The sequence below is a fragment of the Vanessa atalanta genome, chromosome 15, assembly GCF_905147765.1.
Source record: "Vanessa atalanta chromosome 15, ilVanAtal1.2, whole genome shotgun sequence".
NCBI lineage: Eukaryota > Metazoa > Arthropoda > Insecta > Lepidoptera > Nymphalidae > Vanessa > Vanessa atalanta.
The window spans coordinates 12,459,619-12,476,246 of record NC_061885.1 but is presented as its reverse complement, the minus strand read 5'-3'; the positions used below and the strand labels follow the sequence as shown (position 1 = coordinate 12,476,246).

Here is a 16,628-nt window from a genome sequence, read left to right as displayed (position 1 = left end):
ACATTACTTGACGCTTTTATTTTTTTTTAAAGGTTTTCTTTTCGGTTATCAGAATTAATTTTTACCTTTTACTTTTGAATAATGTACATCATTATTTCTATTAGTATTTATTAGACCATATTGTTATAATAAAAAAAAATATATATAAATAATGTTGTTTTTAGTATAAAGCATAATGATTTCGCTCTTAGCCTTTGTAATAAAAAGTTTTTTGAAGTTCTTTATACTTTAATGTTATTGGTTATGGAGAATGACTGGGAAGATGCATGTAGTATGATTGGTTAAAATTGGAATGATATGATGAAAAGAACATACCTATCATGAGTGTTGAAAATTGAAATATTAAAGCGTTTCTGTCAATCATTGTGCGGCTGTCATATTTCCAGCTTTATAAATTTAAAAAATTGTTAAACTATTAAAAACCAATTAAAATGGCCCGTGAAAGTAGCGCTGGATTCGATAGACATATTACTATATTTTCGCCAGAAGGCAGATTATATCAAGTCGGTAAGGAAAAGGTTTATTAAACACTTCAGAAGTTAAGTTTTAACTTTTCACAATCTTTTGAGGTGCAAAGAGATTCACTTTAAATATTTTTTTATATGAGGTTAACTACAGTAGTTTTGATTTACTTTGTTTATTATATGACCACAGAGTACGCTTTAAAAGCTATAAATCAAGGCGGCCTAACATCGGTTGCACTCCGAGGCGCTGATGGCGCTGTAGTAGCCGCTCAACGCAAGGTGCCGGACCGTCTACTAGACCCTGCTTCTGTCACTCATCTCTTCCGTCTTACAGATCGCATAGGATGTGTTATGACCGGCATGACGGGTAAAAACAACTTATACATTTCTTTTTTGTTTGAAAGCAAATTAAAAAAAAAAAATTACAACTGAGAAGTAATCTGAAATATTTTTATTTCATTACTATAGACCAATGTAGACTGAACTTTATCTAAGATCATAGTCTGATGCTTTTGGGTTGATATCTGTACAAACACATTATTACAGCTGACAGCAGGTCGCAAGTACAGCGGGCTCGTTATGAAGCAGCAAACTGGACTTACAAGTATGGCACTGAAATACCAGTACACATTCTATGCCGACGCATTGCTGACATATCTCAAGTATATACACAGAATGCTGAGATGCGCCCACTCGGCTGCAGTAAGTTTGAAAGATCTGGAATTGCTTACTCATCACTTACTTAGCATATTCAAGAAACAAGTTAATTTTTCCATTTTATTGTGCCTGAAATGTTAAGTTTGAATTGTTTGGATGTTGTGATACAATCTTTTTAATATAATGATTCGATGTAATATTACTGTAATATTTAGCCATAGTCAATGCTTTGTTTTTTTTTAAAGGTATGATGCTCATTGCATATGACGATGAAACTGGCCCCAACGTATACAAGACTGACCCATCAGGCTACTATTGCTCATACAAAGCTGTGGCCGCGGGTTCCAAGGCCACTGATGCAAATGCTTATCTCGAGAAAAAGCTTAAGAAACGTGCCGACTTGTCTTCGGATGATGCCATACAGCTAGCTATCTCATGTCTTTCACAAGTGCTCTCTGTCGATTTCAAGTCTTCAGAGATTGAGGTTGGGGTAGTCTCAAAGGAAAATCCAAAATTCAGGTATTGTTTTTTTTATCAATTACCGTGATTTTATTTAATAGCGTTTGAACTGTTATTCATGTAAATTGATTCTATGTTTAAATATAAAAATAAAATTAATTATTGTCAGTCAAACTAAACCGTGGATGCAAAAGTTTGCTCTAACTTATAAAGTTTTCTTTTGTTTTTTAGAGTACTGCCAGAAAGTGAAATCGACAGGCACCTAACTGCCATAGCAGAAAAGGATTGAAAGAATCCACAACAATGAATGATATAATGTTTTTTAAATAAAAAATGTATTTCACATCCTACGTTTTATTTGCGTTTTATTTGCGACACAACATCACTACAAGTCCGTCAGCAAGCCCGCGCGGCCGGCCGGCACGTCGGCCAGCAGCGCGGCCGGCAGCTCGGCCACGACGCGCGCGAAGTCGTGCACGTCGCAGCAGAAGGCCAGCCCGTACAGCGGGCTCTCGTAGTTGCGGTGGCGCCGCAGCGCCGCCAGCCACGACACGTGCGCGCACGCGCTCTCGCAGAACACGGCCTCGCGGATCTCGCTCACGGCCACGAAGGGGTCGTTGAGCACGGCCACGGCCAGCGCGCGCTTGCCCGCCTTGTCGTGCACGACCGTCCAGATGTACTTCGGCACGGGGAACCGCGAGGCCCGCAGGAAGATTTCCTTTCGCGAGTGCCCCGTCCGCAGCGACATGGCGCCGTGCGTGCCCGCGTACACGTCTACGGTCGCGTGCGGCCGCGTCATCTTCGCGAACTTGGCCACGTCGCGCTGCATGTGCTCGAGGTTGCCCGTCGCGACGCTCGTCCACACCGCCACCTTGTTCGACACGAAGTCTGCGACCCGCATGTTCTGGTCGTCGAAGTAGTGCGCGCTCAGCAGCCCGGCCGCGGTGAGGTTCTGCCCCGCGAAGGAGAACTTCTCGTGCTTGAACAGCTCGCGGAGGCGTCTGTTCATCCTGTCGTCGTCCGAGTACAGCTTCTCGGCGATGCTCCTGGTGTTGGAATCGAACATGTCGTTGAAGTTGCCGAAGAGCGAGAGCGGAGCTCGCTGCTCGGAGTGCGGCGGCAGGCGCAGCGCGTTGGCGGGGGCGTTGCTCACGCGGGCGAACGTCGCGATGCCGCGGTCCTCGTCGAAGCACAGCGTCGCCATGTGCCGAATGTTAGAATTTTCTTCCTGGAGTTGGTAGGCGCGTCCCCTCAGCGGCGGAGAGCAATACTCGACCTGAGGAAACGATAAATGAAATTTATATATAATTAGTATATACGTTTACGTGACTCGACGATCGAAACGTATCGGACGTACCGCGTGCAGGACGTCCTCGAAGACGTTCTCCTGGCAGCCGAGCTCGAGCAGGTGGCGCAGCGAGCCGTCGAGCGGCACGCGGTAGCGGCCGGCCTCGCAGCGCGCCACGACGCCGGCGCGCAGCGGGAAGGCCAGCAGGCGGCCGGCGCCGCACGACAGCGCCACCTCGTCGCCGTGCGCCGCGCGCAGCGCGCCGTCCGCCGCGCGCTGTGACGTCACCAGCGGCATGTTGTCGGGCACGCACTCCGCGCACTGCAGCTCGATCACGCATGGCGCTGTATCCGCCCGGTGGGGAAACTTTAAATGTTATCGAATTACATGGAAATTCTTATTTTTAACTGGCCTCTGACTGCAGTGTGCCCCGGCAGCCCCCTGGAGCGTTGCAACTTCGAAGACTATAGTAATTCTACAAATTTACTCGAAATACTACAAATTTATCATCCTCCAGCTTACATGTTTGATAGATATCAAGTAATCTTTACTTTACATTACACTTCGGAGTACACCAGTAGTTCGGTCTAATATGTATTATCGTCGTAGAAAAACCAATAATATGAAATGACTTACGTTCTGTTGATGTCGCTCCGTGACAAAAACAATATAGTAGTACTAGCCACTGTGTCCAGTCCATTGTTAAGCGAGTACTGGGTCGCGGCGACGCAGCTCTAAGATAGCAGCTCGATGACTCGTGACCGCGCGATAACCTCCCCGACTACATCCTTCATAAAACGTCTGATTGTTTTCTACAATATTTGTAGTAAAAGCGGTCAGTAAGATAATAATTGTCTCAGTGCTTGCATTAGATTAACACTTATGGGCCTGTTCACTCACGAATGCGCGTTACGGTATCCCCTCACGTTAAATTATCAGCGTGCAAAACAAATATAATCTAATTTGTTTTTGTTTTTTAACCGAATATGTATAGGTTATAGATCATCGGTAAATAATCTAATTTTTTTTGACCGCAAATGCCGCAGAACTCTGTCTACTCGTCAATCCGTTGTTGAGGGACCCATTGCAACTTGACATCAACAGTAAGGCGAAGAAATGCAGCTGATTCAACTTGATCTATCGATTCCCTATCAGCTTTTACATTTTTTACATTTGGTGGACAAAATTTAACAGTATTTTTTTTTTATTATTTAGCCCAAGATTATTTACGTTAAATCAGTGTACTATATCAGAGATAGCATTGCTTACATTGTCATACTGTACCTGATATCTATATTTCTATTAATTTTAAAAACTAAAGAGCTATCATCAGCAAACAATACTATATCATGTTTATTCCCAACAATATATGGAATAGAAATTTGATTGATCTGTGAGGGACCCCCCTCAAGGATTAATACTTGAACCTTACTATCCATACCAACCAACTGAGACTGTGGGAGATCTTTTTCCTTTAGAGTGAACCCTCTGAATTCTATTGTTAAGATAAGAAGTCAGAAAGTCGAGCGCACATTCTCCAATTCTATAGTGATATAGTTTTCTGACCAGTTTCATGTTGAACACAGTCAAAGGCTTCGGATCGGTCGTAGAAAATCCTTAAGGCATCCTCTGACTCCTCCTAGGCTTCATAGATATTCCTTATAAGCTCGATACTCGATAGTCAAGCGACCTCTCGTAAATCCAAATTGTTTTCTATGATAGAATGGTTAACTCTATATACTAAGATATTGAGTGAATTTGTGCACTGGTCTCATTGCTTCTAGCAATTTGAACTAGACGACCGATGATATTGCTTTAAATAATAAGGCCATTCCGATAACATTTCTATGTTAGTTACTTTAAATACACGCACACACTTATGTAGTTAAAAAAATAGACTAGAATTAAAGAATAGAATAAAATAAAAGAATAGAATTTTTAGAAGGAAGGTCGCTAGGTTGGGTTGAAATAAAACAATCGTGTACCATAGGTTGTTTATTATGAACATAATATACAATGCCGATGTTTATTTATAAAAGCGGGTAAAAACCGACGACGAGACACATACACCGTACGATAAAATAGTATTTTTTTAATAATCCATCAACGTACATTATAATAAAGTACAAGTTCACTTATATAATAACCTAAATTTCATTAGTCTAATTTAGTAAAACCTCTTCACTCCCGAAATTATTTCTAGTCTTCGAAATGCTGATCAAAGTCAGCTTTACCAATGTGAATAACTAATCGCTAATTGGTCGCGTATTGCGTCATCTGGTGCAACCGACCAATGACCATTCAGATTAAAGCCAAGTTAGAGCGATAGTAATCTGATTTTGATCAGCGTTAAAAATAATTTTAATTTTCTAAGTACCTTCAACTTTAAGACTCCACATAAGAAGTTAACTTATAAACAAGTTAAGTACAGTCGACACGAATACAACGCAATCGACGACGATACGATCGGAAGAGCGATCACTAAATTAAACTATGATTATACGTAAGTTATAATGTATTATTAAAAATGTTGCCATAGATATTGGCTGATAAAAGTAATTTAAGTATACCTATTGCTTCCGCGGATATGTCGCTGTTCATAGCTATGCTGCGCTTTGGAGTTAGATGCAACGAAGCATGTAGCCCTCGATCCTCAATATAAATCTATATATGAAACTATTCACTATACGCTATTGGAGTTTTTAAGTAATCTGCTATTGTTTCGTAAATTACCTGTTTTAATTGCACTTTATCTTTCCAGCGAGCCGACATGTGATTAATAGAGGTTAATAATGTGGCAAATAAAATATCTTATTAATCATTACTTATGTTGAACACCGTCGTCGTGGAGAATTATTGCACACGCATCACTCAAACCTACAGCTCAGACGGAGCCGAGGCGGCTACCGTCGCGACACGACACCGTTGCCAGCTTCCAGCCGGTGTCGAGGCTCGCATCTACACAACAGTTACGATCACCGACATATATAAGAGACATCATAACAAATAAGTAACACGTACTATGCAAAGAAGCGAGGATTAAGTTGAAATACAACGAGACCGACTACGACTATAAGCTAAAGACCTCACGCTTATATCGTGGCTCCGAAGATAACGTAACTTTTAAAAGCGATCGCGACGGAAACGCGGGCGTTCCGCACTCGCAGAGCCATTTGCGACGAATACACGACGGATACGCGTCAGACCGAAACGTCGAGGCGTGCGTTCGTCCGTCGTTCCGAAGCACAGCGATCGGCGGCCGCGACGCGAAAGCCAGGCGAATCATTTATCTACATTCGAAACGGTTATATACATAGAATAAATAAAAACGACAGCGTGTCCGGCGGCGGCGGCTCTAGGAGCAGCAGGCGCGCGCGGGCGGCGCGCGCGACGGGCGGCGCTCCACCGCGATGCGCGCGTGGTCCGCGTCCGCCTCGCGCCCCGCCGACTTGTCCAGGATGGCCTCCGCCAGCTCGGAGAAGGCGCGGTCGATGTTGATGTTGGACTTGGCCGACGTCTCCATGAACCGGATGCCGTGCTCGTGCGCGATCTGAAACGTCGCGGCCGTACATGAAAGCGTGTCGGGCTGCCGGTTTTCTTATGCACCCGTGGCAGAAGTTTTGTAATTTTACATTTAAAAATATATGATTAAGGTATTATATTTGAATTTCTTTTATTACTATAAACTTTCAATAATCACCAAAACATTGAGGGTGATGGTTTGAATGAGAAAGTAGTGATAATAATCTCATTATTGATAAATAATTGTTGATTGAAAGTTAATTAACAGGTGTGCTTATTATGTTAAGACACTATAGTCTATATGCAAATAAACTCAATACTGCTTGGTTTTACTGCTAGGTTATATTACAAGAAATCATGAGTGAGTGATAAAAATAGCCCAGCTGAAGATAATAATATGACTCATGGTGCAGTTTATAATGGTTACTATTGGTAATTAATGAACTTCTATTTCTAATTTTATTGACAATATGCAAATTAGCTCTTAGATAATAAGGTGAATTTCATTGAGAATCTATGCAAAGGCTCTGATAATGTTTGTGTCTAAAATGACTGCAAGTATTTTCTGTTAAATATATTTAAACTCACTGCTTCTCCCCGCTCTTTGCTGACTACTCGCTTCTCTTCCATGTCACACTTGTTACCCAGTATCATTTTTTCCACATCTTCATTGGCATGCTATAAAGTAAAATTAAAGACAGTATAGAATACTTTAGCTTTCATTCAATTCGAAATTAAAAGAAATAGATTTTTTTTTAACAAACCTCATCTATATTTCTTAACCACTTGACAATATCATCAAATGTTTTTTCATTTGTTATGTCGTAAACCAGCATTATCCCCATCGCGCCACGGTAGTAGGAAGTAGTGATCGTGTGGAATCGTTCTTGTCCAGCTGTGTCCCAAATTTGCAGTTTGATTTTTTTACCTCGAAGTTCTACTGTTTTGATTTTGAAATCTATACCTGAAGAAATAAAAAGAGACATTAAAAAAAAACAAGTTTTGTTACACACCTTAATATAATTCCATCAAAATATAATTAATCCATGTTTTTTTACCAATATATAACGTACGAAATAAATATGTTTCATATTCATACAAAATACATTTAATTTTACTTAACAATGAGATATATTAATAAATGGATATAAAATTAAACACTGCACGGACACAAAAATACAAAGATGGTTCAGTTTCATACCAATAGTGGAAATAAATGTCGTTGTGAAGTGATTATCTGAAAACCTAAACAATATACAAGTTTTGCCAACACCAGAGTCACCAATAAGGAGCAGTTTAAATAACAGATCATAAGTTTTCTTGGCCATTTTATTATTTTATATGAAAAAAACGAAGCTATTTTATATCAAAAATCATTCGATCAGAAATGTGACAGCTAACACTTCAGCCTCAGCCATCAGCCATGTAACATTATTGCTATATGTAAAAAAAATCTGTATGCACGGCTACATTAAAAAAATCAAGTGACCCCATTCCAAAAATACGAACAAAATAAAGTGCATCAAATATACTCTGTTAGAATAGCGGTAACGTTCTGATATTAAATAATTTTATTACTTGTGTATGTATGTAAACCTTGTTTTCATATAAAAACTTTAATATGAATACATCTGCAAATTAAGTAGCATTTAAAACTATTCTCTATACGCTAAACCGTGGATGTGACTTACAATCCAAAACAAATGTTATGTTAATCTACCATACCTATCAAATACCTATAGAATCTGTGGATTTGATTTGACTATATTATAGTCTCTGTGACACTACTTATTTTCGTCTCTGTCATAAGCGGCGCGAAATCGTATCTTTTACTTCGTTCTCTGTTTAGCTGTATTACCTCGCGTCCTTAGCGTTTTGACGTTGTGTTTTCATTTATTGATCAAGTTTGGGATATAGGAGAAGTGGATCAATACCATATAGTCTTGCGTACTTGCTCCTTATTTTAAAAGATTGTTAAATAGTGATGTTTTCAATGAGAAAATCTAAATCCAAGTTTTAAATGCCTAATGCTAGGACCAAATAGTAAGTAAACAAATATCAAAATGCATCGACGAGGCGGGAAACGCATTCGGATGGATGATCCTCCACCGGAGTATGTAAACCCTATGACTCCCGCAACTCCTATGACTGACTATGGCGGACAGTCTGTACATGAACCGGAAACACCCAATGTGAATTATTCGGGCTTTAATGTAGGGGCCGTCGCTAATTCTACCATAGCAGAAGCCGCCCCTAGAGAAGAAAGCGAAGATCACACCGAGGAAGAGACGAGATCACCATCACCAGCCCCAACAAAACGAATAACACGAAGCAGAGGACGAGGCGGTGATGGTGGGTATGTCGGCAGATTAGCAGAGTCTCCTCCTCCCCCGCCTCTGCGAAGACGTGGGCGCGGCGGAAGAGGGCGAGGCCGTGGAAGAGGTGCTGCTCCTCCGCCAGCGTACTCGCCGCCACCCGTTCTACTACCGGGGGATGATGAAAACAGTCTCTACAATATACTTCGCTTTAACAAAACAGCGATAAATGTAAGTTATATTGCATATCACTAAGTTTACAACGCACACACACTTACTAACAAGAAATGTTTTTATAAATATTCTACCACTTCATTCTATTCAGTCATAATATCATAAAACACTCAAAGTAAGTAAGTCTCTATGAGAATTTTACCCAGAACTGTACTACTTCATACTGGTGTATTTCCTAATTCACTACATAGTTTGTTGAAACACTTTTTTAAATAAAACCTATTTTTTAAATTGATTTGTTTATTAAGCAAACTTTCAATAAATAAAATGTATATAACATTGTGGATCATTATTGTATCATCGATAATATTTTGTTAAACTAAAAGGTAAGAAAGTAGTTAAACAAGAGTTACTAATTATGAGATAGGTAAAATAAACCATATAATTTTTACAGATAAATAATTATGATGCATAAGAACAATCATTTACATGAATTTTGATTTAGAATTATATTTTCAACTAACCATCTAATAGAATATAATGTTTGTAGCAAGTGGTAGACATGTGGATAGAAGAGTACAAGAGCAACAGGGAGAGTGCCCTGGTGCAATTGATGCAGTTCTTTATTAACTCGTCTGGTTGCCGCGGTAAGGTCACCCCCGACATGGCACAGATGGACCACACACTTATTATCAAGAAGATGACACAAGAATTTGATGAGGTATTATCATTGTATAATGGTATTAAAATATAGTCTTTTGATTAACTTTTTAGATCTGACAGATGGTGGTGATGGTGATTAATTTATTGGCTTAAATAAACATTCATCACATATTCTACAACTAATCAATGATATTTAGAATTTTTATGGTCTGGTGTGAATAAGCATAAGAGATACAACATTTTATTTCCCAGTGTTAATATTAGGTGCCATTGTCTATGAGCGACACTTACAGTGTACACTCACTTATTATTAAAACAGATTGCACATGACATGCTCTGCTCTTGCTCTGTAGTGTTTTCCTTGGATTAGAATTCATGATATTGGTTAAGATAAATCTTTTCTTTTGGAGCCATATCAATCTCACTATCATAAGGTTATGTAAACTCTTAATAATGGTTAATGAGTAAAATATATAATAAATTTTGTGAAAGGTTGCACATTTAGAGACAATGTCAAGTAAACCAACAAGTAATTGTTGTAAATTTTATTCAAAACAATTTTTCTACAATTATGTAATTATTCATAAGTAAGTGTATTGATGGGTCAATATATTTTTTAGGAAATAAACATATCTTCTGGTAAAAATTCTAATAAATTTTATAAAATATTTTATCAACAGGAAAGTGGGGAATATCCTCTCATTATGACAGGACAGACATGGAAGAAATTCCGCTCAAACTTTTGTGAGTTTATACAGACACTGGTGAAAATGTGTCAGTACTCAATTATTTACGACCAGTACCTGATGGACAACATCATCTCCCTGCTCACTGGCCTCTCAGATTCGCAAGTGAGAGCTTTCAGGCACACAGCTACACTCGCTGGTAATCTTTGAAACTATTTTGCACTATCGATCCGTCAATCTGTCTATATCGAAATCAATATAGCTAGTCGTGTTGTCCGCTAGTGATGAAGCTGATGACGGCGCTGGTGGACGTGGCTCTGCTGACGAGCGTGAACTGCGACAACTGCCTGCGCCAGTACGAGGCCGAGCGGCTCAAGGCGCGGGACAAGCGCGCCAGCGAGCGCCTCGAGGTGCTGGTCGCCAAGCGCCAGGAGCTGGAGGAGAACATGGAGGAGATCAAGAACATGCTCTCCTACATGTTCAAGTCCGTCTTTGTGCACCGATACAGGTATTTATCTGTTCAGATTTTATATGAATCCGATGGCAATTATATGTGAATGTTGTCAACTAATTTGGTTTCCTGTTTGTTGTAGAGATACGCTGCCCGATATCAGAGCCATTACGATGTCGGAAATAGGTATCTGGATGGAGAAGTTCCCTGCACACTTTCTCGACGATCTGTATCTTAAATATATCGGATGGACCCTTCACGACAAAGTAAGAAAACAACAACATCATACAGCTCGACAACTTAGATTTGATATTTAAAAAATAACACGTTCATCTCAGGTCGGCGAAGTCCGGCTGCGATGTCTGCAAGCGCTGCAGCCGCTGTACGAGTGCGAGGAGCTGAAGGGCAAGCTGGAGCTGTTCACGTCCAAGTTCAAGGACCGCATCGTGTCCATGTCGCTGGACAAGGAGACCGAGGTCGCCGTGCACGCCGTGCGACTCGTCATCGCCATCCTCAAGTGAGTAGGGGGAGAGTCGAGCGTGCGTGGGACGAGCGTGAGTCGAAGCGCGACCAACGAATCCCTGCCGCCAGGATGCACCCCGACGTGCTGACGGACAAGGACTGCGAGAACGTGTACGAGCTGGTGTACTCGTCGTGGCGCGGCGTGGCGGCGGCGGCGGGCGAGTTCCTCAACGTGCGGCTGTTCCGCTGCGACGAGGCGCCGCCGCCCGCGCGCTCGCGCCGCGGCAAGGCGCGCCTGCCCAACACGCCGCTCGTGCGCGACCTCGTGCAGTTCTTCATCGAGTCCGAGCTGCACGAGCACGGCGCCTACCTCGTCGACTCGCTCATCGAGTCCAACCCCATGATGAAGGACTGGGAGTGCATGACCGACCTGCTGCTGGAGGAGGCGGGCGCCGGCGAGGAGGCGCTGGACAACAGGCAGGAGTCGTCGCTGATCGAGCTGATGGTGTGCTGCGTGCGGCAGGCCAGCACCGGCGAGCCGCCCGTCGGCCGCGGGGCCTCGCGCAAGCACCACCACATGCTGTCGAAGGAGCAGGCCAAGGTACGTGACGTGACGCCGTGACGCGAATGAGGGATTCCGCTTTCGACGTAGGCGAACGATCGGCACACTAACGATGCGAACGCGTCTCACAGATGGTGAGCGACGACCGCGCCAAGATGACGACGCACTTCATGGTGACGCTGCCGGCGCTGCTGGACAAGTTCGGCGCCGACCCGGAGAAGCTCACCAACCTCGTGGCCATCCCGCAGTACTTCGACCTGGAGCTGTACACCACGCAGCGGCAGGAGGGCGTACGTACCCGACCGTAACTAACCCGCGGCCCGCCCGCCGGCCGCCGCTGACCGCTCGCTCCCGCAGAACCTGACGCTGCTGCTGAACAAGATCCGCGAGATCGTGAAGGTGCAGACGGAGGCCGAGGTGCTGGAGACGTGCGGGCGCACGCTGGAGGTGCTGTGCGGCGAGCAGCACGCCGTGTACACGCGCTGCAACGTGGCGCGCGCCACCGTCACCGACATGTGCGTCAACCGCTACAAGGAGGCCATCGACGACTACCGCAGCCTCGTCGAGGGCGGCGAGACGCCCGACGCCGACGAGGTGTTCAACGTCATCAACTCGCTGCGCAAGGTGTCCATCATGTACATGTGCCACAACCTCAACGACACCAACATCTGGGACTCGCTGTTCGAGGACCTGCCCAAGTGCGTGCGGGGCAACGAGTCGGGCATGCCGGCGCAGGCGCTGGTGTACGCGGTGCGCGCCTGCTTCTACTCCGTGCTGTGGTCGCTGCACGAGCTGGAGGAGCGCGGCGAGGGCGGGCCGCTGCGCGAGCGCCTGGCGGCCTACTGCGCGCTGTGCCGCGACGTGGTGGCGCGCGGGCTGTCGGCCGAGCTGCGCGAGGAGGCCTACACCAGCATCTGCGACCTGCTCATCTTCTTCGCCGAGCAGGCCGGCGCGCGCCGCCCGGCGCTGGAGGCCGACGCCGCGCTGTGCGACCTGCTCAACGACTTCGTGCAGGAGTTCGTCTTCGTGCACCACAACTACGGTACCCACGACGACGCTCGAGTAGTCTCGTCTCTGTTCATTTACCTACTTCGAGATTTTCGAGATTCCTTGTCGACTCGTCGATTTATACTCTACGGTGTGATCGTGTAGGGTGTGACGACCTTTCGATGCAAAACTACGATTTTCACAAATTCACGTAGACATGTATGCATCGAACGAGTTCGCTTGTCCCATATATCACTTGAATATTAATTACTTATTATTATAGGTGATTGAAAAGTAATTGTTGCGACACTGGTGTCTACGTTTATTTGTAGTTTGACAAGTATGGCGTTCCGGATGATATTTTTGCTAAATCCGCGATCGGTACAAGAGATTATTTAAGACCGACCCTTATCGACCACACGCACTCTATACCGGACATTACAGAACACAAACACATACGAGTATACTCTCGGATCCCGTGTCCCTACACACGCACACGCACACGCACACACACGACACGCGACGCGCACAGCACGCACACGCTCGCGTGTACGCTTACACATAAACGCACGCACACTCGTGCACAAATTACGAGCGATACCCGGGCGTCACCCTCACACATCGACGTTTTCGTGCGAAGCGTCAGTAAACAGTCGTCGTCTCGAACGCCATACTGAGCAAACGAATCGGACCTGTAACGATGAGAAAAAATATGCATTATTTCGTTACAAATAATCGATCGGAAGCGAAACGAGATAGACATACGTAACGCGCTGTGTCTGCTTGCATGTCTGCCGTCGGCGCCGCGACCCCGGTAAGCCCCCGCGCCCTTTGCCTTAGTAATGCCGAGCCCGCTCCGATAATGCATATTTTTGTCTCCGCCGCCGCGCCCGCGACATTACTAAGGGAAACGCTCGCGCCCTGCATGCTACGATAGCCGCTTGCCGCATGCGAGACTTGCTTGTACACGACGCACGTAGAACTCGCCACACTGGTCGCTGACCGCTGACCGCTGACCGCACCCTAGTACTACCCGTACCTGACGTCTGCTCGATGTCTAGGAACCGCTCGATGGTATCGAAGCTGCCGTATCGTAGCCTTTTTTTCGCTTGAGCTAACTGTCTAGTAGAAACGTAACGCTGGTGCTACGAAAGGACCCCATCGATTTCGTTTTGGAATCGTTTTCGAGTCGTTTTATAACTCGAAGATTTTCAAAGATTTTCGTCGCAGAGCGTTACGTTTTCGGCGAACGGCACGGCGACGGTAACGAAAGGCGGCGGTCGTAAAGATCGGAGATGCGTTGCAGACGGTCAAGACGAGAGACGCATCGAGGAGTTACACAAGCGACGCAACTTCCTCGCCGCGTACTGCAAGCTCATCGTGTACAACGTGGCGCCCATTCGCCGAGCCGCCGACGTCTTCAAGCACTACATCAAGGTACGCGTCGGGCCCGCGACCCCCTCGCACCCCCCGCCAGGCCGTCCCACCCATGACCCTCGCGTCCGCAGTGCTACAACGACTACGGGGACATCATCAAGGCCACGCTGAGCAAGGCGCGCGAGATCAACAAGCTGAGCTGCGCGCTGACCATGGAGCTGGCCATGCAGGCGCTGTACGCCGAGCTGGTGCAGCGCCACGCCTCGCCGCACCGCCAGCTGCCCGAGTTCCTCGAGCTCAAGGAGCTGGCCAAGCGCTTCTCCGTCATGTTCGGGCTGGACGCCGTCAAGAACCGCGAGGCGCTGACCGCGCTGCACCGCGCCGGCGTCTCCTTCGCCGCGCTCGACCCGCCGCGGCACCTGCTGTTCCTCGAGCCGCTCGCCGAGTTCTCCGGCAAGCTGCTGCGCCAGGACAAGCGCGCCGTGCTCAAGGTGCGCCCCCCCCCCGCCGGACCCGCCCCGCCATACGCTCACACTTCGGACGTAATCGAGCCCCGCTCTCGTGTCGCTCGCAGTTCGCGGAGTCTCGCTTCTCGACGATGCAGTGGGGCGAGGAGTGGGCGCCGCTGCTGGCCTACCGCAACTCGCTGCTGACCGACGCGCCCGACGAGCGGCCGCCGCCCGCGCGCCGCCACTACACGCGCCGCAACCGTGAGCAACCCCGCACCCCCGCACCCCCGCACCCCCACACCCGCCCGCTCCCCCGCCCGCTAACCGCGTGTGTTTGTGCGCAGGCGGACAGAACGAGGAGGAGGAGGGCGACGACAACGCGGACTCGGACGCGGAGGCCGTGTGAGCCCTCCGGCCGCCCGGCCCGTGCCCCGTCGGCCGGTTTCGAGACGACACTCGAAGATGATATTTATTCCGTTGTAACTTGCTCGCTTCGATTCCTGGATTTGTATAAAGCATCGATATTGACAATACTATATATTTAAAGTGCCAATAACTATTTATAACACAGTATTGCACGAGACTGCGAAGCTGGGCCGCACATGGTGCAGCCTACGAATGGATTATTTTTTTAATGTTGTCTCCTCTTACGTTAGAGTCTGTTGATACATAATTTCATATAACAATACGAGGCACCTTTTTATTTATCTTTAAATATGAAGAACACCTTAACTTTATGGACAACATTATATAAAATTAAGTGTTTAATTTTAATAACATTTGTTGTGTTTATATATGTAAGTGCCTTGGAATATTGTTTATGTATTTGTAAATATATCTTTTAAATTCAATTAAAATACACCGGTGTCACATGGGATTATGTTCTAAGGGTCCGAATGATACCCAAATCTTTTCAGGCCATAAAAAGTTATGTTGGATGCAAAAACATCCACATACCCTGAAAATATTACCTGCACTACTTTTTTGAACAGAACCGTCGCGTCCGGTACAGCGAGCGGTTCCATTGTAGTAGTGCAGCAGCTAACGTGGCGGTAAAACTTCTATTCCGAGTCCGCTTCGAGAGTGCGGGAACAGCAATCACGCGATCAAAATCGGCCGTCTGTCTTGTATTGTTATTGAGTCGGTTAATGTAAATGTTCATTGCGACTGTCGTGTCATCGACTTCGTGATAATGTGTCGATATTTGATTTTTTCGTATTTAACACAAGTGAGGAAATGTTTATTCTCGATGCGGAGCCGTCCCTGACAGCACTGATTGTCTCGTTGATGGTTAAATTTTAGTTACGTATAATATATTTTTATAATAAAGCTATTTAATAAATACATTGTTTTTTTTTCTTTCTTGCTTAGTATATATGTAAACTGTTTGAATGGCATCGCACAGCCTACCAGTATACCAGTTGAGATATATCGCTCGTTGACAGGTCAGCGATTGAAAATCCTCATCGAACTTATTTAAACTTAGAGAGAAGTCTCCTCTGGCTGGCTGCGAGGGTGCGCTCCTTACGGGCGATTACTTGTTGGAAATTAAACTATAGATTGAATATTTTATTTATCTACTCCTTTGTTATTGTAAAAAGAAATAATATTTATAATTAGCTTATTAACAACAGGTAATAAAAAAAGTTTACACCGCTTATTTTTAATTGAACGATTGGTGATTCTGATTAGAATAATAATAAATAAATAATAAGTGGAGGGAGTAAAAACATTTAAAGTCATACACACGAAATAATTCTAGAAGTTTAACACATACGATACTGTCTAATACACATATCTAGACATCCGCTAATACTATTTTCCCCTTTTATTTATTTATTTATTTATTTATTTATTTATTTATTGGAAATAGTTACACTATCGACTTATCACTAGCACATTCACTTAGCAGTAGATACAGGGTATTAAATCTAGGTGAATAAATCATTACAGGTGTAAACAACATTGACCTTAAGATAAGACTATACTAACCTAATTATATCTTTAATAAAAATTAAAAAAAAATAAACTATAGATAATTAAACAAAACATAAAATATAATTTAAATACAACAACAAAAATCTACAAGGGTTGACATAATTTAATTTATGA

At 44.6% G+C, this 16,628-nt stretch overlaps 4 protein-coding genes across 7 annotated transcripts; 2 read left to right on the top strand and 2 right to left on the bottom strand.

Annotated features, from left to right (window-relative positions):
• The first annotated feature begins 346 nt into the window (after positions 1-346).
• LOC125069107 (proteasome subunit alpha type-6-like) lies at positions 347-1,930 on the top strand. Its single transcript, XM_047678475.1, has 5 exons — positions 347-507; positions 655-831; positions 1,011-1,166; positions 1,367-1,640; positions 1,812-1,930. Exons 1-5 carry the CDS (start codon positions 432-434, stop codon positions 1,867-1,869), a joined length of 741 nt encoding a protein of 246 aa, XP_047534431.1. The 5' UTR covers positions 347-431; the 3' UTR covers positions 1,870-1,930.
• LOC125069105 lies at positions 1,919-5,338 on the bottom strand. 2 transcript variants are annotated; one of them, XM_047678474.1, is made up of 3 exons: positions 5,333-5,338; positions 2,938-3,180; positions 1,919-2,856 (listed from the first exon to the last, which is right to left on the bottom strand). In XM_047678474.1, the coding sequence occupies exons 2-3, from the start codon at positions 3,163-3,165 to the stop codon at positions 1,966-1,968; spliced, it is 1,119 nt and encodes a 372-aa protein (XP_047534430.1). In that variant the 5' UTR covers positions 3,166-3,180; positions 5,333-5,338; the 3' UTR covers positions 1,919-1,965. The 2 variants fall into 2 exon arrangements, with proteins under 2 accessions (XP_047534430.1, XP_047534429.1); XM_047678473.1 differs by lacking the exon at positions 5,333-5,338 and adding an exon at positions 3,505-3,583 and having other exon boundaries at positions 2,938-3,212.
• Positions 5,335-7,814, bottom strand: LOC125069109 (ras-related protein Rab-10). Its single transcript, XM_047678477.1, has 4 exons — positions 7,592-7,814; positions 7,155-7,354; positions 6,979-7,068; positions 5,335-6,418 (listed from the first exon to the last, which is right to left on the bottom strand). Exons 1-4 carry the CDS (start codon positions 7,716-7,718, stop codon positions 6,224-6,226), a joined length of 612 nt encoding a protein of 203 aa, XP_047534433.1. The 5' UTR covers positions 7,719-7,814; the 3' UTR covers positions 5,335-6,223.
• Positions 7,815-8,209: 395 nt separating this feature from the next.
• Positions 8,210-15,051, top strand: LOC125069103 (cohesin subunit SA-1). 3 transcript variants are annotated; one of them, XM_047678468.1, is made up of 14 exons: positions 8,211-8,936; positions 9,430-9,600; positions 10,223-10,427; positions 10,511-10,736; positions 10,822-10,945; positions 11,018-11,196; positions 11,271-11,282; positions 11,466-11,742; positions 11,835-11,993; positions 12,061-12,745; positions 13,997-14,127; positions 14,199-14,558; positions 14,642-14,777; positions 14,861-15,051. In XM_047678468.1, exons 1-14 carry the CDS (start codon positions 8,454-8,456, stop codon positions 14,920-14,922), a joined length of 3,210 nt encoding a protein of 1,069 aa, XP_047534424.1. In that variant the 5' UTR covers positions 8,211-8,453; the 3' UTR covers positions 14,923-15,051. The 3 variants fall into 3 exon arrangements, with proteins under 3 accessions (XP_047534425.1, XP_047534424.1, XP_047534423.1); XM_047678467.1 differs by having other exon boundaries at positions 11,271-11,742; XM_047678469.1 differs by lacking the exon at positions 14,199-14,558 and having other exon boundaries at positions 8,210-8,936; positions 11,271-11,742; positions 13,997-14,121; positions 14,765-14,777.
• Positions 15,052-16,628: the final 1,577 nt, after the last annotated feature.